The sequence below is a fragment of the Nicotiana tabacum genome, chromosome 4, assembly GCF_000715075.1.
Source record: "Nicotiana tabacum cultivar K326 chromosome 4, ASM71507v2, whole genome shotgun sequence".
Classification (NCBI taxonomy): domain Eukaryota; kingdom Viridiplantae; phylum Streptophyta; class Magnoliopsida; order Solanales; family Solanaceae; genus Nicotiana; species Nicotiana tabacum.
The window spans coordinates 48,535,939-48,558,839 of record NC_134083.1 but is presented as its reverse complement, the minus strand read 5'-3'; the positions used below and the strand labels follow the sequence as shown (position 1 = coordinate 48,558,839).

At 35.4% G+C, this 22,901-nt stretch overlaps 2 protein-coding genes and 1 pseudogene across 6 annotated transcripts; all 3 read left to right on the top strand.

The window, feature by feature from the left end:
* The first annotated feature begins 1,643 nt into the window (after positions 1-1,643).
* LOC107761063 (putative pentatricopeptide repeat-containing protein At2g01510) lies at positions 1,644-11,106 on the top strand. 4 transcript variants are annotated; one of them, XM_016579231.2, is made up of 4 exons: positions 1,644-1,755; positions 1,992-2,069; positions 2,164-5,110; positions 10,101-11,106. In XM_016579231.2, the coding sequence occupies exons 2-3, from the start codon at positions 1,996-1,998 to the stop codon at positions 4,547-4,549; spliced, it is 2,460 nt and encodes an 819-aa protein (XP_016434717.1). In that variant the 5' UTR covers positions 1,644-1,755; positions 1,992-1,995; the 3' UTR covers positions 4,550-5,110; positions 10,101-11,106. The 4 variants fall into 4 exon arrangements, with proteins under 4 accessions (XP_016434717.1, XP_075107919.1, XP_016434716.1 ...); XM_075251818.1 differs by lacking the exon at positions 1,644-1,755 and having other exon boundaries at positions 1,762-2,069; positions 10,727-11,106; XM_016579230.2 differs by lacking the exon at positions 1,644-1,755 and having other exon boundaries at positions 1,762-2,069.
* On the top strand, positions 4,779-13,174 carry LOC107761064 (xyloglucan endotransglucosylase/hydrolase protein 9-like; annotated as a pseudogene). The gene is made up of 5 exons (XR_012708658.1): positions 4,779-5,037; positions 11,820-11,921; positions 12,049-12,149; positions 12,248-12,441; positions 12,616-13,174. The product of XR_012708658.1 is annotated as a xyloglucan endotransglucosylase/hydrolase protein 9-like (transcript).
* Positions 13,175-19,290: 6,116 nt separating this feature from the next.
* On the top strand, positions 19,291-22,867 carry LOC107800305 (uncharacterized). The gene is made up of 5 exons (XM_016623455.2): positions 19,291-19,923; positions 20,947-20,996; positions 21,351-21,438; positions 21,695-21,811; positions 22,558-22,867. The coding sequence occupies exons 1-5, from the start codon at positions 19,423-19,425 to the stop codon at positions 22,606-22,608; spliced, it is 807 nt and encodes a 268-aa protein (XP_016478941.1). The 5' UTR covers positions 19,291-19,422; the 3' UTR covers positions 22,609-22,867.
* Positions 22,868-22,901: the final 34 nt, after the last annotated feature.

Genomic DNA, 22,901 nt, shown 5'->3' with positions numbered 1-22,901 from the left:
TATAGGTCAGTACGTCATATGTATAAGTCAGTATATCAAGTTGGGTCACCCTATATTGAGTATTTCCTCATGTTTTATTCTACTTATCTCACGACAGCCTCTCCGGCTCAATTACCTATGATAGTATGATACGAAAGATACGTTACGTTGGTACTCGATTGAGTAAGGTGTCGGGTGACCGTCGCGGCCCATCCGTTTGGGTCGTGACATTCATTCAACTACTTCGATTAATTATGTTTTTATTTATAATTTTTAATTATTAATGTTGTCTTAAAATTGTCAAGTGGCTTTATTTTAGCTTGCCACTTCACTTAACCACATGCTTCACTACCCTCCTTTTAATATAATATAGATATATAAGTAAATATTTTAATACTATACATAAATCTAAAACATGTAGCTTATTGCATATGTAGTTATTTCAAGCTTAAATTTCCGTTCTCCTTTATTTTCAATCGAAAGTGTTGAATTTTAATTTTATTTTTAAATTTTTATGATCTATTTTTATGTCGGTAATTAATTTTATAAATATCTTTTTCTTAAATTCTAGAATTTAAAGGCAAAATTTAAAAGATTTATTGCATTATCCATTGCTTAATATTGTCACACTATTTATGTGATTTTTTATTAGCTTGCTACTTCATATCTTTGTTCGCTATTTCCGTTATAATATATTATATATAGATGAATATGGGTTTTCTTTCTATAAAAATAAAATTTCCATTTATTTTTAATATTCATTCTATAGTGTTTAAACTTATAAATAATATTTTGAGTATTAATTATTTACTTGATTTATTATATTATTTAATGTAGCATTAATGAGAAAATTATATGGGTCGATAATTTTCTTTTGATAACTCCAACTAAATCATTGTTTCCTTATATAATAACCCAAAACGTACAAAATCTTATAACCAAATTAAAATGATATCTAGTCAAAGACAATCTAATAACTATGTAAATTAAATTTGATCAAATCTTGTCTTAATCTTTATTAGATTTGTCTAAAATATTTTTAGATTATGTCTTAAAAGTGTCAAGTGGCATTTTCTCAACGTGCGACTTGGCTTAACCTCATGCTTCACTATCCTCCTTTTAATATAATATAGATATCTCAAAATTATTTTTAATAATATTAAAGTAGCTGAACTTTAATAATTATAGCAAAAGTGTTATTACACTTTATCCACTAAAATAATAAATTATAAAACTATTTTTATCACATTAAAATAAATAAGTTTTACCTACTTTAAATTCAGCCAAATTTACTATCATAGTGGAAATTTTTTTGTGACTTTATTATTATAATAGGTAAAATTTAATTAATTTAATGTGAAAAGAATCATTTCTTAACTTGACTAGTATTATAGTGACTTAAATGTTGTATGGATAAAAAACTATTTTATGACATTATATTATTATAGTAAGTATAATTCAAAAGATCATACGTGAATTTAACCACTTACTTACTAATAGTTTAAATTAATGTTTGAATATAATCTTTATAATATGTAGGTGAAACAATAGTAGTATATTTCTATTAATACCTCTTTAGATCCTAAGTCTATTAGTTAAGAACTCACTAATATTTCTTTATAATTGTGTTTAGTCTTTCACTTAGTCTGCATTAGGAACTTTGTGTCTCTGTTCGTGGGCGGGAAACTGACTGAGTTGGTTCTCTGCCCCGATTTTCTTTTCCATAAATAATGACTAGTCTTTACTCTTTAAGCGCCACTTGTTCCTCTGTCTGAGGTACCTTTAAATCCTTTTTCATGCTTCTGTTTTTCAATGTTTTAATTGGCTAAAAGCACTCAGTAGAGTCTGCTGCCAATGTTTGTTTTGCTGCAGTATAAATAGTTTCAATTAAGAGAAAAGGAAAAAGGAAAACAATTGTAGCAAAAAACGCATGTGGTCAGGCAAATTCATGCTAGTGATAGCTACAAATTGATGGAACTTCTGAATTTTTTTCTTTTTGGTTATCCTTTCAGTACAATGGGAAATTTAAGAGCTAACAATCTTTGGGATGCAATTAGGATTTTTGCCAAGAGATTTTACTGTGCCTGCAGGTTTTGCTTCTTCTTTATTTTTTAAACTACTTCTTTTCTTCATTGCATTTGGTTTATAGAATATTTTTAACTAAATCTCGCTTATGAAATGCAGTGAACGTATTGTTGATGTTCCAGTAGATGTCCGCAGAATCAAAACGGGTTTTGACCCAGAAATATCTCGCCTCAACTTCCAACTGAAGGATTTAGTAAGAACAAATCAAATTGTAAAAGCACGTCAACTGTTTGATGAAATGCCTTGCAAAAACACTTGCTCCGTGAACATGATGGTTTCGGGTTATGTGAAGTCACGTAATCTTTCTCGTGCGAGGGAGTTATTTGATAGCATGCTCTCTCGTAATGAAGTTTCATGGACTACGATGATTGGTGGTTACTCTCAGAACAATCAGCCTAAAGAGGCTTTTAGTCTATACACGGGGATGTGTAGGTCGGGAATTAAGCCGGATCATATCACCTTTGCAACTCTCTTGTCAGGTTTGGATGATACAACAACTTTAAAAGAAGTACTTCAGATTCATTCCCATATCATTAGATCTGGATTTAGTTCAAGTCTTATTGTTTGCAACAGTTTGGTAGATTCGTACTGCAAAACTTGCTGCCTGGATATAGCGTCTCGACTCTTCAGTGAAATGTCAACTAAAGATTCTGTAAGCTTCAATGTTATGATAACAGGGTACACAAAATACGGTTTTCGTGAAGAAGCATTAGAGCTATTTATGCAAATGCGGAATATGGGTTTTCAGCCTTCAGATTTTACTTTCGCAGCAGTTCTAGGTCTGAGTGCTGGATCAGATGATGTTACTTTTGGCCAACAAATTCATGGATTTGCCATCAAGACCAGCTATGTCTGGGACATATTTGTTGCAAATGCATTGCTTGATTTCTACTCGAAGCATGACTATATAGATTTCGCGAAGAATCTCTTCGATGAGCTGCCCGAGTTAGATGGTGTTTCTTATAACATAATTATCACAGGTTATGCATGGAATGGGCAGTATGGGAAATCATTTGATCTCTTCAAAAGGCTACAGTGTACAACATTTGACAGAAAGAATTTTCCTTTTCCCACGATGTTGAGCATAGCTGCGACAGAATTAAATTTAGCAATGGGAAGGCAAATCCATGCACAGGCAGTTGTGACAACAGCTGATTCAGAAGTTCAAGTAGGAAATGCCCTTGTTGACATGTATGCAAAGTGTGAAAAATTTGATGAAGCCAACAGAATATTTGCAAATCTGTCATACAGAAGCTCTGTTCCATGGACAGCCTTAATCTCAATATGTGTTCAAAAGGGTCTTCATGAGGAGGCACTCAAAATGTTCAAGGATATGAATAGAGAAAATGTTCATGGTGACCAGGCAACTTTTGCTAGCACTTTAAAAGCTTCAACAAGTTTGGCTTCAGTCTCTCTTGGGAAGCAATTACATTCTTCTGTGATCAGACTGGGATTGATGTCTAGTGTTTTTTCTGGCAGTGTTCTTGTAGACATGTATGCAAAATGTGGGTCCATGAAAGATGCAATTGAAGTTTTCAAAGAGATGACAGATAGGAATATAGTATGTTGGAATGCACTGATTTCGGCATATGCTCAAAATGGCGATGCTGAGGCCACATTTAGCTCCTTCAGGGATATGATTGAATCAGGTCTCTGTCCTGATTCTGTTAGTTTTCTCAGTGTCCTAACTGCCTGCAGCCACCGTGGGCTTGTCGAAAAGGCACTATGTTATTTTAATTCTATGGCGCAAGTATATAATCTTGACGCAAGGAGAGAACACTATGCAACAATGATTGATGTGTTATGTAGAAGTGGAAGATTCAATGAGGCAGAGAAGCTGATTTCTGAAATGCCATTTGAGCCGGATGAGATAATGTGGTCATCAGTTTTAAACTCATGCAGAATTCATAAGAATCAAGACCTTGCCAAAAAGGCTGCTGACCAACTTTTCAAGATGGATGCTCTTAGAGATGCTGCTGCTTATGTCAACATGTCCAACATCTATGCGGAAGCAGGCAAGTGGGAAAATGCGGCAAAAGTCAAGAAGGCTATGAGGGAAAGGGGAGTTAAAAAGGTCACTGCCTATAGCTGGGTTGAAATTGACCACAGAGTTCATGTATTCACTGCAAATGACGGAACCCATCCACAAACTGAGCAGATTAGAAGAAAAATTGACTCATTGGTTGAGCTAATGGACAAGGAAGGATACAAGCCTGATACAAGTTGTACGCTTCAAAATGTGGATGAAGAAATGAAAATAGAATCACTCAAATATCACAGTGAGAGGTTGGCCATTGCCTTTGCATTGATTAGTACTCCTGAAGGATCGCCCATTATCATTATGAAAAACTTGCGAGCGTGCGTAGATTGTCATGCTGCAATTAAAGTTATCTCTAAAATTGTTGGAAGGGAGATCACTGTGCGAGACTCAAGTAGGTTCCATCACTTTAGAGGTGGATCATGTTCATGTGAGGATTACTGGTGAGATATGGATGGATGATTCTAAGATCATTTCATTTGGTTTGTGCTTTCCCTCTGTAATCGGAAGTCATAAAATTTGGGGACTTCTTCAATTTATTCCTTGGGGTGATGATGATAATTAGGATTTACCTTAAAGGATGGGCTTAGCCCAATTGCAGTTCTTGGATCCAAACCTTGTGGTTGTTGAACTATTGCAATTATTATCACTCTAAATTGGGCATTTTAATTCTGCTATGAACAGCATGGAGAACCAAGTTCTGCTTTTCCCTGAAGAACACTCTACTTTTTTTCAAGAGCTCACTGGTTTTCTCCCTAAACCACGAATTATTCTTTCAACAATAAGAAGGATTTGCTGTCTGGAGATGGAGGGGTTTTGGTTTCTCTTCTTGGGAATGCAAACATGTACCAAGTCTACATCATTCTCATCTTCAAGAGGGAGCTGGTGGGAAGAATGCTTAAAAAGAGACTGGAGCTCGTAAAGAGTTCATAATGGTATATTTCTACCGCTTTGTGTTCATCAAAGACATCATAAGAGGTTGTCAGTAGACACCTATGCTTTGTGCAGGTAATTCTCTGATTGTTTATGTTAATTTTAATCAACAAACCAGAAAGCAAGTGAATGTTTGTGATTAATGAAAGAACAGAATATTAAAGGAATGACTAACAGAGAAAAAATCTGAAAAGAGAGAGCATAAGACTAATACAGAACAAGGATTACTTTTCATTGTAATCTAAGTTGCAATTTAGAAGAAAAACTTAACTACTAACTTCATGGTCCTGAATATCAGCACATGATCTACTTTAAAAAAAAACTAACAAAGATACTGGGAAAAGTAATACCTGCAGAATTCAAACTAAGTAACTGCAGTCAAAGTAACTTTAACTATTCACAGCTAAACTGCAGTCCTAAAACATAGCAACTAACACTCCTCCTTGCTTTAGGATCTGCAGACAACCAAGTTTCGATCTCAAAGACTCGAACTTGTCAACTGACAATGGTTTGGTAAAAGCATCAGCTAATTGATCATCTGATTTGCAATAAATGAGAGTCACCTCCCCATTCTTCTGGACTTTTCTCAAGAAAAACAACTTGATATTAAAGTGTTTCGTCTTTCCATGGAAAACAGGATTATGAGAAATAGCTATTGCAGCCTGATTGTCAACAAATATCTCAGTTTCTTCTTTCTGCTCAAGATGAAGATCTTCCAATATTTTCCTCAACCACAATGCTTGATTCACCGCAGCTGCTGCTGCCACAAATTCTGCTTCCGCTGTCGATTGAGCTATTGTATCCTGCTTTTTGGAACTCCATGAAAAGACACCTGAACCAATAGTGAAACAGTATCCAGAAGTGCTCTTCATGTCGTCAACTGAACCACCCCAATCACTGTCGGAAAAACCAGTTAGTTTGAGTTGTTCACAACTTTTAAACTTGATTCCAAAATCAGTCGTTCCTTTGACATATCTGATCACCCTTTTTGCTGCCTTTAAATGCACTTCACTTGCACAATATATGAAGCGAGATAGAATACTTACAGCATTGAGGATGTCAGGCCTTGTTGCTGTTAGATACATCAGACACCCAACCAAACTTCTGAAATATGACTCATCCACTTTCTGTGTTCCATCTTCTTTGCTCAATTTTTCTTTTTGATTCATCGGAGTGCTCATCTCTTTGCAGTCTTCAATGCAAAACTTTTTTAGTATCTCTTTTGCATATTTTTTCTGACAAATGAACACTTCACCCCGATCTTGTTTAATCTCCATGCCGAGGAAGTAAGACATAAGCCCAAGATCTGTCATTTCAAACACTTTCATCATTTCTTGTTTGATATCTTCAATTTGATATGCACTACTTCCTGTAACCAGAAGATCGTCAACATAAAGTGAAATAATTAGAGTATCATTTCCACAATATTTGACATACAAAGTGGACTCAGATAAGCTTTTTTCAAAGCCTAAACTGAGTAAATGGTCATCAATTCTACTGTACCAAGCTCTTGGAGCTTGTTTCAATCCATAGAGTCCTTTTTAAGAAGATAGACTTTATCTTCTTCTCCTTCTTTCACATAGCCTTCTGGTTGTTCTACATAGATCTCCTCCTGCAGAAAACCATTCAGGAATGCTGATTTGACATCTAACTGGTACATTTTCCATTTCTTTTGTGCTGCAACAGCGAGTAAAAGCCTAATAGTGTCAAGTCTCGCTACTGGTGCAAAGGTATCTGAGTAGTCCACATCGAATATTTGAGCATATCCTTTGACCACGAGCCTAGCTTTATGCTTGTTGATTGAGCCATCAGCATTAAGCTTAGTTCTGTACACCCATTTGACTCCAATCACCTTTCTGTTTTGAGGTCGATCAACTAACTCCCATGTTTTGTTCTTTTCAATCATGAGCAACTCCTCTTTCATTGCAACACTCCAATCTTCATTCTTCTTGGCTTCTTCATAATGAGCAGGTTCACAAATTGCAATGTTACTTCTCTGATAAACATCAGAAAGTAATCGTGTGCCTCGAACAGGAATGTGATCCACCAAATCATTTTGCTCATCTCTTGTGATACTTTGATATAATGTATCTGAAGCAGGCAACTTGAACTTTGAAGTCGGATCCTTTTTATCTGCATCGTCCCAGTTCCACCCTTCATCTTCCATAAAGTGCACATCTCTACTTACAACAATCTTTCCCGTTTGTGGCTGAAACACTTTATAAGCTTTTGCAACAGAACTATAGCCAATGAAGATGCCTGGAAGTGCTCTTTTATCTAATTTATCCCTCTTGATCTGTGGAACGTGAGTGAAGCACAGACATCCAAATATTCTAAGAAAATTCAGAGATGGTTTATAATCATACCATGCTTCGAAAGGTGTTTGATTCTTCAATGCTCTTGTGGGAAGCCTGTTTTGTAAAAAAAACAGCCGTATGAGCTGCTTGGGTAGATTCTTCTCATGTAACATGCATCTTGTCATCTCTAGGATATATCTGTTTCTTATTTCACTAACTCCATTTTGTTGCGGAGTATAAGGAGCAGTAAGCTGGTGTTCAATGCCAGATTCCTCACAAAACACATTAAATTCTTCTGAGGTGTATTCTTTTCCATTATCTGACCTTAGAACTTGAATTTTGCTGCCACTTTGGTTTTCCACCATTTTCTGGAACTTCCAAAACACTCTAGCTACTTCTGATTTGAATTTCAAGAAATAAATCCAGCACATTCTTGTAAAATCATCAATGAAATTCTTTGAGGACCAGATACATCTGTATGGATCAATTGCAGCTTGTGAGTGGCTCTCCAGGTTGACTTAGGAAAGGATTTCCTATTTTGCTTTCCAAACTGACATGCTCTGCAGTTTGGAATGGGATCATCGAACTCTGGAAGATCATTTGCCATCCTTTTAGATTTCATTCGCAACAGCCCCTCATGATGATAGTGCCCGAGCCTCTTATGCCAAACTTCTGTGACACTTTCTTTGACTTGAAAAACAGTTTGCTCCTCCTCCAACGGATTTAGTGAGAAACTCTTGCCCACCATTTTGACCTTGAATATCTCATGACCTGATGGATCTTCTATCACACATGCTTTGTTTACGAAGTGAAATCCGTATCCTTTCTCCATTAATTGACCAACACTTGGCTGATTTTGATCAATATCTGGGATATAGAGAACATCTGTGATAAACTTAGTTCCTGAACAACTTGCAATGGCTATGGTGCCCTTGCCTTTAGCAGGAATATACTCACCATTTCCAATTCTAACTTTCTTCGTCTCAGTGCTCCTTAACTCTTTGAACAACGTCTTATCGTACGTCTTGTGGTTAGTGCAACCACTATCGATTAACCAACTTTCACTTGAATCGCGACTTGTGAAACAAGTTGCAACAAAGAGTTGATCGTCTTCTTCTTGTTCAACAACTTGAGCTTCTACTTCATGTTGCTGAATTTTGCTTTTGCAAATTACAGCTTCATGACCCTGCTGATTGCGCTTGCTGCACTTTGCATCAGGTCTCCTCCAACATTTGAAAGGAGGGTGACCTTTTTTACCACAATGTTGACAAGGCGGAAAGTTTTTCTTCTTGCTTCTAGTCTTGATTTTGTTGTTGTTTCCAACATTCTCATTGTTTGCTCCTTGGATCTTTTTGTTCTGCTTCTTCTGGTTTCTTCTACTGTCTTGATGCTTCACTAGTAAGGCTCCATCAACAGCTCCTTCTTGTCTCATAACACGCCGTTGCTCTTGTGCTTGAAAAGCACTCAAGAGCTCTGCTAGTGTGATTTTGGACAAGTCCTTAGTATTTTCTAAGGTTGTAATGGTAGCCTCAAATCTTTCAGGCACCGTTACAAGGATTTTCTCAACGATCCTTGAATCGTTTAAAGTGGAACCCAACAATCTGACACGATTTGCTATGTTAAGAAGTCTGTCAGAATACTCCTTTATGGTTTCACTGTCTTTCATCCTTTACAATTCAAATTCACGCACCAAATTCAGCACTTGCATTCCTCGAACTTTTTCATCTTCTTCATATTCAGTCTTGAGATAATCCCATACCTCTTTTGCTGACTTCAGAGACATGATACGAGTGTTGATGGTGGATGAAACTGCAGCAAACAAGCATGCCTTTGCCTTTGACTTTCTGGTTTTCCTCTCCTTGTAATTTTTTATCTGAGCCATCGTGGGATTGTTTGGCAAGCGAGCAATCTCGTAATCATCTTCAATAGCCTCCCAAAGATCCAACGCTTCCAAATAGGTCTGCATTCTAACTGCCCAGATCTGATAACTTTCTCCATCAAAGGTTGGTGGTGCGATTGAAGAAAAACTTGTTTCTCCGTCCATGGCGTCCACATAATCTGCTTGCACTCACACAGGCCCCTCAAGAAAAACAGCTATGATACCAATTGTTGTTAATTTTAATCAACAAACCAGAAAACAAGTGAATGTTTGTGATTAATGAAAGAGCAGAATATTAAAGGAATGAAGAACAGAGAAGAAATCTGAAAAGAGAGAGCATAAGACTAATACAGAACAAGGATTACTTTTCATTGTAATTTAAGTTACAATTTATAAGAAAAACTTAACTACTAACTTCATAATCCTGAATATCAGCACATGATCTACTTTAAAAAAAAACTAACAAAGATACTGGGAAAAGTAATAACTGCAGAATTCAAACTAAGTAACTGCAACTATTCACAGCTAAACTGCAGTCCTAAAACATAGCAACTAACAGTTTACTCCCTCATTTCTATCATTTGGCAAAAGTTGACAAGAATAATATGCATCTATTCCAGTTTTTATGAAGTAGACAACAAGTTTGTTGTCTAAGGGGCATACATACATCTAAAGAGATGCATATGGAAATGAGATTGGTATCAAGTTGATTGTCATTAGATCCTACTTGTGTACATTTTTGGCCATTAATGTTTTTCTCTCTTGTTTCTCACAATGTTTCCTCCCCTGAAAGGATAAAAGGATCCCACTATGTCAAACATCTGTATTTCGCAGTGTTTCATCCATGAGATTCTCTATCTCGTAATTATAACAGTTTCATTCTGTTTAGGTCTTTGCCAGATGCATCCTTTCAATATTGTATCATCTTAGGGCTTGAACAGTGTCTACTAGCATCCTTTCCACGTGGTGGAGGTGCCTATGGGTGTCTACTACTCATCTCAACTTCGGCTGGTTCATATAAATTGCTCTGGCAGCTTAACTCATTCCCTTTTCCTACGGCCAATGAGTGGCCAGGGATCAAATTCTAGTCTGTGTAACACCAAAGTATATTGATTGGGTGAAACATATGAAAAGATTGCACAAGTGATCAGGAATTTCAGATTTTTGTTTTGACTTAGACTCACTTATCACGATGATATACCGACAGTTGGACTGAATTTGCTATAGCATAGAGAGTTCAAAGCTGATTTCATCTTCTAACGCTGTAATTAGTCTATAGGTAGGACACCCTTTAATCAGTATACAGATATTTGACCTGTTATGAGGCTGCCCATTTGACTTTGGCTATTCTTGAAGATTTTCACCTAGTTACCTTCTTTCAATTGATTGGACTATGCATTGCAATTCAACCAATTTGAAATTCCTCAGTTCTGCCTGCAACACTAAAACATGAACAAGTTTTGGAGTGCTTATATCCTAAAACCTTCTTTAAAGTATACGTGTTTTATGGAGTAGGCCCTTAAACTTGGAGATTTTCGGATTTTCTTGGAAATTTTCAATTGTTTGAGGAGACGATCAATGGTGATACGGAAACACAAATCTTTCTACCCTGGTATATCCGGTAGATAGGACCTCAAATGCAATTGTGGCTTCAGCTGTTCCCGTGCTTGTCGAGATCTTTCTTACTGGACGCATAGTTCAGTGCAGATTGTGTTCGCTTCTATAGCTTAGTTGCTGCCAGTCTCAGCTAGAGATTCTCATTGTGGAACCCAAATGCTCTAAGATTGATGTTTATGTAATATCGTATTTTAGTTACATTCTTATGGATGTATGTGATTTGTTTCCTATACATACCCTTCTTTTTATAGAGTTAGTTGCATTTGACCTTGCTCATGCATAGTCTCAATTTTTCGGTGTAGCATATTAGTTCACTTTTTTATCTATGCCTTCTGGGGAAGTACCTGGATAAAGGCGTCTTCTTGGAAAATTTTGTATTGCAGATGGGATAATCTATTCATGTTTATTCCCTGCTTCATTCAATCATCAAATCATAGTGCGTTTCTAATGCTTTAGTGGGTGGGTTGTTGCCTTGCCATACATAACTTTCGGCAGTATATACTGTTTTTTGCTTCACACTACCAGTCTACCACCTAATAACAAACTTCCCACTTGTTCCCTCCCTCTTATAAATACAGTCATCCTTATATGCCACTTGAAGTTTACATTGTGGAATGTTTGAACAAAAGAATCTGTTATCAAAACTGGTAGTTAGTGGAGTGCAGCAACGAATCAGTTCCATCTGGTAAAAAAGAATATAGTAAACAAAACGTGAGAAGAAAAGGCTGCAGGCTGACGACAGTGCCATGGCTACCACTAAAACATTAAACATTCTCTTGCTCGCTGTAATCCATGATACTAATTTAAACAATCTATCCAGAACTATGTTAATACAGCTTATATATAAAACTAAAGTGCCTCCAAGTTCTTGGTTGGCGCTTTTCCTAATAGACCAATGGACTTGAACCTTCTACTTCTTGACCCTAAAATTAAATAGCAATGCCATCCTCTATGATTGTCTTTTTGATCCTAGCTATGCTACTAAACACAGGAGTTGGTGTCAACTTCGCCGAAGTTTTCGAGTCGAGTTGGGCACCTGACCATATTACTGTGGTAGGAGACCAAGTTATGCTCACCCTTGACAATGCTTCTGGTGGTTACCAATATGTCTCACTTCATTTCTACTTACTCTCTCTTCCTAGTCTTTTATTATATTTTCTGTGTTTTCAAGGTAATATAATTATATAACCATTTGATATATTATGTTGATATTTACAAAGGCTGCGGGTTTCAGTCGAAGAACAAATATTTGTTCGGGAAAGCCAGCGTGCAGATCAAACTAGTTGGAGGAGATTCAGCTGGAACAGTCATTGCTTTTTATGTACGTAACCAAACCCAAACAAAATATTCATCAAGAGTACTCTTACATTGTTTCTTCAAACTATAACCAACATTATTGGAATTAATATGTGGTTGCAGATGTCTTCGGAGGGAGCTAATCACGACGAATTGGACTTTGAGTTTCTTGGGAATGTTTCAGGAGAACCATACCTAGTACAAACAAATGTGTACGCGAATGGCACCGGAGACAGAGAGCAGAGGCATAGTCTCTGGTTCGATCCAACAACGGACTTTCACACTTACTCTTTCTTCTGGAATCATCATACCATTATGTAAGTAGTTCTTACTTCAACCATCTCTAAATGTGTTTGATCTTTCCTTTAAATAATTTTAGAGGGTTGCAACTTTGACAATCAAGTAAATTTCTATAACGAGTTGGTAACCTGCATTGTCGGTGTATATAAGTTAAACCTCAACTAATAAAGAAGAATTTTGAATTTTTGTAGCTTTTCAGTTGATGACATTCCTATTAGAGTGTTCCAAAACAAGGAGAACAAAGGCGTGGCATACCCGAAAAATCAAGGCATGGGAATTTATGGATCATTGTGGAATGCAGATGATTGGGCTACACAAGGAGGGAGAGTGAAGACCAACTGGAGCCACTCTCCATTTGTTGCAACATTTCGAGCGTTCGAGATCGACGCTTGTGATTTGTCTGGTGAGGACACAGTTGCTGCCGGTGCAAAATGCGGCAAGTTAGCAGAATGCTGGTGGGATAAGCCAGCTGTGAAGCAGCTGAACAAGAGCAAAAAGCGCCAATTCAAAATGGTTCAATCTAAGCACTTGGTCTATGATTATTGTAAGGATACTGCAAGATTCACTCAAATGCCTAAAGAATGCTTGGACTAGACCAACAATTCAGACAGTTCGGCAAGCAACATGTTAATCAACGTCTAAATATGTTTATGTCTCGCACAATTTTAGTTTTCCAAATTTGTTGGTCCAATTTGCTGATCTTATTTTCTTTTTTGGCTTGTTATGCTATCTAACAATTCAGAAAGTTCGATGGTCAATAAGTAATTATTCAAAAGTGTTGTGTGTTTGAATCCAATCCTAACCACTAGTATCCACATTGGTTTTTTTTTAATAATTAACTATGTGAAAAATGGATAATAACAAATCTATTATAAGAAAAATCAAATTATGGTGGATGTCTACTCTTCCTCCATGATCTTCTCAAATGCTTAATGACATATTCAATGACATATTTTTGTGCTTAATGACATATTCAATGACATATTTTTCTTCACTTTTCATGCCTATATAAAGGTCTTGTAATAGATAAGAAAATACACACAATTGAAGAAGAAAATCTCTTCCTTCTCTCTATCTCCATTTCTTGTTCATGTTTTACTAAATTACTTTTATTTCATAACAACATGTCTTGTTCATATTTTACTAAGTTGCTTTTATTTTATAAAACGTTATCGGCACGAATTGCTATTTTATCTATGCTTCCTACAAGAGATAACAGAATTGTAGACTTAGCTTCGTTGAGGTCTTGACTTTTGTTAGTGTGTTATATAGAGTTCATCTTTCAATAGTTTTCATGTTTTGGGACTTTTCTTATATAACACTTATATGGCCATCAAACAGTAAGAATTGCCCTCTACGATCATTCTAAGCGTACAAATAAGGTATGCACATTTCTAATAAATAAGTCAGATGAGGTATGTACACCTAGTATAGATTATAATTAGTATACTCCTTCTGTCATGTTCTCACCTTTAACTCCAGTTTTAGTTACTTGGTGATACATGATGGTGGAAAGATCAACATACCAAGTAATTTTTCTAGAATTAATACTTTCTAATTGGACAATATCAGTTGATTGACTAGCTATATTTACTACAAAATCATGCTTGTATTTTAAAACTAATTCATGAAAGTGTGTTAGGTTGTCGCTTACATGATGATATCCTCTAAATGTATTTTCTATAATTTTATATAGTTTAGATAAATTGATCCTCTCTAAAAGGTTTTGTTAAGTTAGGCACCTATTTAACATAAAAACTATAGCTTTTATTGTTTGGGTGGTTTCTCTGCGGAAAGTATTGGATTACTTTATTTCACCAAACTTATTAAACATAACGATCAAAATGCAACACATGTAATTTGGTTTCTATTTGAGCTAATGTCATCTCGCGGAATTATTCATATGATAATTAAATACATGTGCTTCACACTTGTAATATGAGGTTGTATTTATTCTTTCACCAACTAATTTTATAGGTTTCTTTTAGTATGCGAAATATTTGAGCATATCACATGTACGCAACCCATTCATACTTTCATATCTTTGCATTAACTTTATGTGCAGTGTTTAGTAAAAATATTTTTTTCAATTGTATCTAGTGAAATAAAGAATTGGAAAGGCATGTCTTTATTTGCTACATCTCTTATATGACAAAGATAATATTCCAACGTATATATATGTTCTGACATTTTACATACTATGATAGATAATTATTAAGGTAATTTAGTAATAATATTTTTACCATAACATGATGTATTTCATTGAAAGCAAAATTGGCATATATCCTAATCTAGCATTTTTGTTGCAGAGGAACTGTTTCAAGATTGAAATAGTTATATATGTCTTCTTGAAAGTTAATTTACTTGTGCCTATAATTATGAAGTAATAATATTTTAAAGGTTCGAATGCGAGTCCAAGTGAATTTTGGCCTATTATGCCAAAGATTGAGGGTAAGATGATGGGTTCAAGTCCCAACGCACTATGTTGATGAAAAGGCGTTGGATTCAAGTTCCAACGCATTATGGCCTAGCATGCCTTTATATGGGTAAGACATTGGGTTTGAGTCCTAATGCACTATATTGATAATAATAATAATAATAATAACTAAATAAAAAATAATGTAATTTTCATGAAAAAGCATGAAGCTTGTCCCACTTGATTTGCTCTATTTTTGAAGTGAATGTGATAGCAGTGCATGATAAGTCTAAATAAAGACAAGTGATTGACCAATAAATGTGGGCGTGCGAAAGGCCAAAATAATAATAGTTATCACTATGGTAATTATAAAAGGGAGAAATTCTTTGAAGAGAATATGACTTGTGATAAATATTAAGATTGCATACTCATTCCTGAAATGTGACTTGTGATAAACATTGAGATTGCATACTCATTCCTGAAAGTGAATGTGAAAATATATATATGATAAAGATTATGCATAATAATGTACTTATGCATAGTTGGATAAATACTACAACTCACCTCTAAGGGAGGTTTGAGACAAAGAAAGATAATGAATATTATTGTGTAGTTACATGAATATATCATTGGTCGCATGCATGTGATGCGCCAAAAATATTTTGCCATGCCTTATGAAAGTTATTAAAAGAAAAATTAAAGTAAGAAATTATTTTGCTTGTGATGATTTTGAACATGACAATTATTATGATATGATTCTCTTTGTGAAGGAGACATTCATTATATGGATGGTGTGATAAAAGATCTTGCAGTACAAAAGCAGTTAAGAGCTCTGAAAGAACTAATTTGTTACTACCCAGATGAATGAAATTCTTCATGACATTAATATTGTAGTAAGTCTCAAAAGAAATATTTTGATTTACAAATATATTAGACAAAGTGGTTAGCATATTGAGACTATAAATGAAAAGAAGATTGAATATCTTTATATTACTATAATCATACCGGGTAAATATGAAAGGTTACCTGACTTTTCTTCTATTTGTACTACACAAGTATAAGCATGATGATGCATTCACAAGCCACAAGTAAACTAGAGGTTTACTGAAACAAATATTAGTTGGCATGACCGGTTGACCATCTCGGTTCAATTATGATGCGAAAAAAAAAATTAATTGAGAATTACATTGGCATATATTGAAGAAATATAAGATTCTTCAAGAATTCTCTAGTGCTGCTTATTTTCATGATATACCAGTTAAGGTTGGGATTGAATCCCTTGATTTCTGAAACGAATAAAATGTGATAAATATATGGGCCCAGTCACCTTCCATGTGGACCGTTTACTATTATATGATTTTAATTGATGCATCTATTCTATGGTCACATGTGCATTTGTTATCAACTTGTAGTTTGGCTTTTGCAAGATTGATTGCTCAAATTATTAGAACACAGTTCCACAATATAAATTATGATGATTTATCTTGATAATACTGATTTAAATCCAAGTTGGTTTAGCAGAAATTGTATGCCTCCAATTAGATCTAAACCATTGGTTATGAGAATAAAATTACCATAATAAAATTTGGCATGTGATGTATTATTTAATATACAACAGCAGTTGTGCGTATCTAGCCAAGTTATGATAAGTTCTCCCTATCACAATCGGTTTAGGGTCAGGAACCAAATAATTTCCATCTAGAAATATGAATGTGCTATATGATTTAATTGTTCCACCACAATGCACAAAGATGGATCCCTAAATAAGACTAAGGATATGTGTTGGTGATCCCAACAATAGGGGGAGAAAATGGACAGCTGAAAAAAAAATGCATATAATAAATTATTATGAGTATATCGAGATCCTCGTACGAGAAAATGTGAACTTGAAGTTCAAGTGATAATTCATTTGCAAAATATTGCTAGGCGTATTTGCTGACCCAAAGCTAAATGTCATATTCAACTGCTAATGCTTCAAATAAAATAAAGTTCATAATGAATAGAGTCCATAGCATGCATAAAGCATAATAGACTAATCGGTTCCAAAGATAAAACTCCTTGAAGAAGGAGAGGAGCAAATGTTCAAGATGGTCATAATAAGGAGGCAAGTGCTCTAGAAGAGCACCACGACATAACACTTCATAAGACCTCATGGGAGAGGCTCAGGTACCTGAAAATAATAAGATAAAGAGATCTCAATAAGTTATGTCTTTATTGGGTAATAGTAGAACCGATATAAAATGATCGTCGGCGATATTGTTAATTTAATGTAACTCTCAATATTATTTATATTGACGAGGATCTTGAGCTCAAATCTGTCATGAAATTTGGATAGATAAATAATTGGCCAAATAAAAAATATGCAATAAAAATTGCTTTCACATGAAAAATATGAAGTTGGACGGATAGTCCCAACACCTGAAAGTATAAAGCCAGCGAAGGTATAAATGTGTTCTTATGCAAAAAAAAAAAAAAGGTCAAGTCGATAGACATAAAGACGACTTGTGTCACAAGAAGATTTGTAAATATCCTGGCATTGATTATATAGAGACATGTTCTCCTGTGGTGGATGTCACCATTTCAGGTTTTAATCTGGCAATACAAAAAAAATGTGATATGCGTATAATGGAAATCATTGAAGGATTTAAATTGTTCTGAAGCATATTAAGGTTTCCAAGAAATTTATTAAATAAAACTTCAAAAATCCTTATACGGATTGAAACAATCAGGGCGCATGTGGTATAATTGTCTGAGTGAGTACCTGTTGAAAGAAGGGTACAAGAATGATTCAATTTGTCCTTGTGTCTTTATAAAAAGATCTGGATCTAAATTTGTTATAATCACCGTGTATGTTGATGATTTAAATATCATTGGAACTCCTGGGGAGCTTCCTAAAGCAGTAGAGCTTCCTAAAGTAGTAGACTATTTAAAGAAAGAATTTGAAATGAAAGATCTTGGAAAGACAAAATTTTGTCTTGGTCTACAAATTGAGTATATGAAAGATGGAATTTTTGTCCATCAATCAACATACACTAAAATAATTTTAAAGCGATTTTATATGGATAAAGCACATCCATTCCGACCTCATGAAAATAATGAAGAGTTTCTTGGTCCTGACGTACTATATCTTAGTGCAATTGGTGCACTATCTTTCTAACATTACAAGGTCTGACATAACTTTTTCAGTTAATGTCTTAACAAGATATAGCTCTGCTCCTACAAAGAGACATTGGAATGGAATCAAATACATATTGCAGTATCTAAAAGGGACTACCGGTATGGGATTATTTTATGGCAATGATTGCAGTCCTGATCTTGTTGGTTATGCCGATACTGGGTATTTATATGACCCACAAAATGTTCGATCTCAAACAGGCTATGTGTTTACATATGGAGGCACTGCCATATCTTGGCGATCGACTAAGCAATCATTCGTGGCTACTTCATCTAATCATGCTGAGATAATTGCTATTCATGAAGCAAGTCGAGAATATGTATGGTTGAGGTCTATAATACACCTTATTCAAAACAAATGTGGTTTGAAGTGTAACAAACTACCTACAATTTTGTATGAAGATAATGCACCATGCATAGCCCAGTTGAAGGGAGTATTCATAAAAGGGGATAGGACAAAGCACATTTCACCAAAGTTATTTTTCACACATGATCTTCAAAAGAATGGTGATATCAATGTGCAACAGATCTATTCAAGTGATAATATGGTTGATTTGTTCACCAAATCTCTACCGACGTCAACCTTCAAGAAACTAGTGTACAAGATTGGGATGCGAAGGCTCAAGGATATGAATTGATGCTCTCATCGGGGGAAGTTAATACGCGTTGTACTCTTTTTTCCTTACAAGGTTTTGTCCCACTGGGTTTTCCTTGCAAGGTTTTTAACGAGGCAACCAAAAGGCGTATTTCTAAACATGTGTACTTTTTTTCCTTCACTAGGATTTTTTTTCCCATAGGGTTTTTTCCTAATAAGTTTTTAACGAGACACATTATCTATGGACATCCAAGGGGGAGTGTTATAAAAAAAATCAAATTATGGTGGATGTCTACTCTTTCTCCATGATCTTCTCAAATGCTTAATGACATATTCAATGACATATTTATATGCTTAATGACATATTCAATGATATATTTTTCTTCACTTTTCATGCCTATATAAAGGTCTTGTAATAGATAGGAAAATAACACAATTGAAGAAGAAAATCTCTTCCTTCTCTCTATCTCCATTTCTTGTTCATGTTTTACTAAATTGCTTTTATTTCATAACAACATATCTTGTTCATGTTTTACTAAGTTGCTTTTATTTTATAACAAAATCAAATTAGAAGAATTACTTTTGTTTGCTTTTCACCCAAAAAAAAAAAAAATCACTTATACATAGTACTAGTAGTACATAATTTTGGAAAGAGGATAAATTGGGACTCAATAAATGGAAACCAAGTAGAATATTCCATTATCCTACCCGCCTTAAATCGTTTGACTGTGTATCTCTCTGCGGAGCATACAAATGAAGAGAGCAAAAAAGTAAAGAAATAGGAGAAACGAGAAGTAATTAAAGTAAAAGGAGATGAGTACAATTCATATGAGCAGTCTCACTATCGGCAGCATTTCTCAGCAGCAACCCTTTTCGCCATTCCCCTATTATAAATCAATTGACTCTACAAGAATCAAAGCATCGCCAATAGAAGCAGAAGCAGAAGCAGAAGAACTAAAAAGGAAGATAGAAATTAGAGTTTGCACAAACAGGACATGCAGGAAACAGGGATCTTTAGATACCCTTCAAGTTCTTTCCGGAATTGCTCCTCCCTACGTCACCGTTAACTCCTGTGGGTGTCTTGGCCACTGCGGAGCTGGACCTAACGTCGTCGTTTTACCCGACGCCGTCTTTGTTAAGCACTGTGCTACTGCTACTCGTGCTGCTGAAATTATGGCGTTCCTTTGCCTTGGTAAGAGGGATGACGTGGAAGGGGAAAGCAGGAAAAGCTTGGAGGCTTTAGCGTTGAGGAAAAGAGCTGAGGATGAAATGAGTAATGCCAATTTTTCTGAGGCTCATAGTTTGCTCTCACAGGTATATATTGGTTTCGTATTTTGATGCATTGCACTGAATCAAGTTTTGCTTAGTTTACATCTTAGAATTACTTTGAAGAATGTTATCTATCAAAAAGTTAGGAGGTGTCTGATTTCTTCACATCTGCCTAAGCTGGTGGGACTTGGGAGGTAACAGGTACCGGTGGAAAAGTTGAGCTGCGCGCAAGCAAGCCTGGACACAGCGGCGAAATCAGGAAATTCAATAAGGGTGTTCAAATTTGCCAGTGGGCTATGCAAGGGTGTTCAAATTCTTTTTTTTTAATCAATAGCAAGTAATATTTTACCTTATGCGTAGTATAATTTTTCGGCGAAGGGTGTTAAGTTGACCACCCTTGGGCCAACATAGCTTCGCCCCTGCCTGGACACTACCGTCATCCAAAAAAAAAAGGAGGTGTCATAGTGACACTGACCATTGATCTTTTTGGGCTGTCTTAACGGGATAGAGCGCATTGGAATGAATATCAATGCATTGATTTCCACTTTGATTAGTAGAATAAATTTGAGGCTATCAAAGTATGTCATGATAAAAATGGTGAAGAAACTAAAGCTTGAGGTGTGAATGTTTGAATTAACTTTCGGTTTCAAGGTCTCATACATTATAACATTTGATCCTTTCAAGGTTATCGAATTGAAGATTTTCTTACTATCAGACAGATATATATCACTAATGCAAGCTGATCGGGGCACCCTTGTTAAAAAGAAAAAAAGAAAAAATCTCTAGCTTTCTTGCAACATTAAGCAGTTACGCTGGATTACTTTGAACTTTGTTGTCCCTCGTCTAGTGCATCATAAAAGAAAAAAGTACCTATTGCGGCATTCAATATCCTTTCTCTAAAAGTTAATTAAAGTGTCTAGAAATGATGCTGTAGTCCTTTCATTATTTTCTATGTTGCCATCGTTACTTATGTTGTAGTTTTACATGTCTCTTTATATATGGCCTGTTCATTGTATCTAATACAAGGTTGGTGCCTAAGGGCACTGATGTTGCCATTTTCATGTGCAGGCTATTGATCTAAAACCGTTTGGAGGTGTTCATATTATGCTCAAAGACAGGTTTATTGTGTTTAAACTCTCTTCTTTTCCATTGGAAGTTAAGACATTTTGTAGTCAAATAATCAGAAGGATACCCTAAATCTATATCTGTTATTCAAATGATTGTCATGCAGCTTTAAGCAAAACCAACCATCATTATTCTGTCTCTTAAGCGTTTGTCCTTGCATTTTGGCTTTCATCTTCCTTTCTGGTTAAAATACTGAATTTTCTTAAAGTCATTTAAAAAATTCTTGGATTGCTAGATTCTGTTCCAGCATCCAAATTTATATTAATAATTTGTCACTAATGCCTTGTTGTCTAGATGGTCAGAATGCATGTGAACAACAAGATGCTGAAATAAGTATCTTCATTTAGGTCTGCTGCGGAGTTGGCAATGGGAAATTTGGCTGATGCACTTGAAGATGCTAAGGAGGCGTCGACTATTGCTCCCAATTATCCTGAAGTAATTTGATTATTTGTTACTTCTGCTACAGTATACATGAAAAGCATGTTTTGTGCTTAAACTCAATGCTAAAATTAGCTTATTTAACCATGATGTCACGATCCCCTACATGTCGACTTCAGAATGCAGCAGATAAAAAAAAATGACCGCATAATATCTGTACTCTCTTTCTGCTATTAGTTTAGGAAGAGAACAGTAAACTACTATATCTACTAATCCCTACTTACAAATATTTATTACTATTTGATTTTTACAGGGTTATATCTGCCAAGGTGATGCTTTGATGGCTGCGGACCAAGTTGATGCAGCCGAGAAATCATACTCCATGGCTTTAGTGTTAGATCCGTCCATCCGTCGTTCAAAATCATTCAAGGTGCAGTTCATGTCTGTTGAAATTCTACAGTAGAATTGGTTTAACATTTTGCATCTGTTCTGTATCGTAAATCCTATGACTTGGGCTTATTTTTTAAGGTTTACTTCCTTGCATTAACTTTTGGCAACACCAAACAAGTACAAAATGTTTTTTAAGACAATGAATGTGCTATTTGAGAAGTAATTAAAAATCTGATATAGTAGTTCATTTGTTAGTAGTGTAAATCCGGTTATGACATCGTAGAAGTCATTAGTGTAGCCAGTTGTGTCAATAACTAAATAAAGTTATGGGTAATATCTTTAAACAGATATTGTGGTTCCAATAAGATAAGGCTGCAAGCGCAGATAAATTGCCAGATTGTAGTTGCAGCCAAGAAAAATTTTACGCTTCATATTCCAAATTAAAACTAAAATTGGCGTGTCCAGGAAATGGCTCACAGTTTTTTGCGATGGCGGTAGTACACTTTCATGTTTTGTGGGATATAGAGAGATCTGCCCATGCACACCACAAAGCTGATCCATGTGGAGGGTGGTGTTTGTCAAAAATGGTTCTAAGCCTCCAAACTAATTATTATATTAAAGAATTATGGGCCTGAAGTAAATCTATCACCTCATTGATGCCCCCAAGTAGCTGAGTCCATATGCATACACACAGGTGACGTGCTGAGATGCTATTGTGGAGAACTATCCGTTCTTCACAAGATCTGGTTTTTCAACACTGATGTATCATCATCCTTAATGTTTCAGGCTCGGATTGCAAAGCTTAAGGAGAAACTTGCACTTGCGAATTTGGGATGAGGGATGTGTTGGTATGCTTTACCTAGGTAGGATCGTTGTCAACATAATTTCCCTGAAGTCTTGCTGAGGTAGAATAGGTTCAATTATGCCAAAATCTACAGAAGTGAACTTTCACTAATCTACATGGTTCTGTATTGTAGTTTATTGTCTAGTTTGACATTGTATACAGAACAATGTCGGAAAACAGGAGATTATTTTGTTAGTAACTGTTGGCTGGTATTTTTGTTATATATATGCATCATAAGTCAATTTATCAACCTACTTAAATCTTAGCGCATCTTCGACAGTGTTCA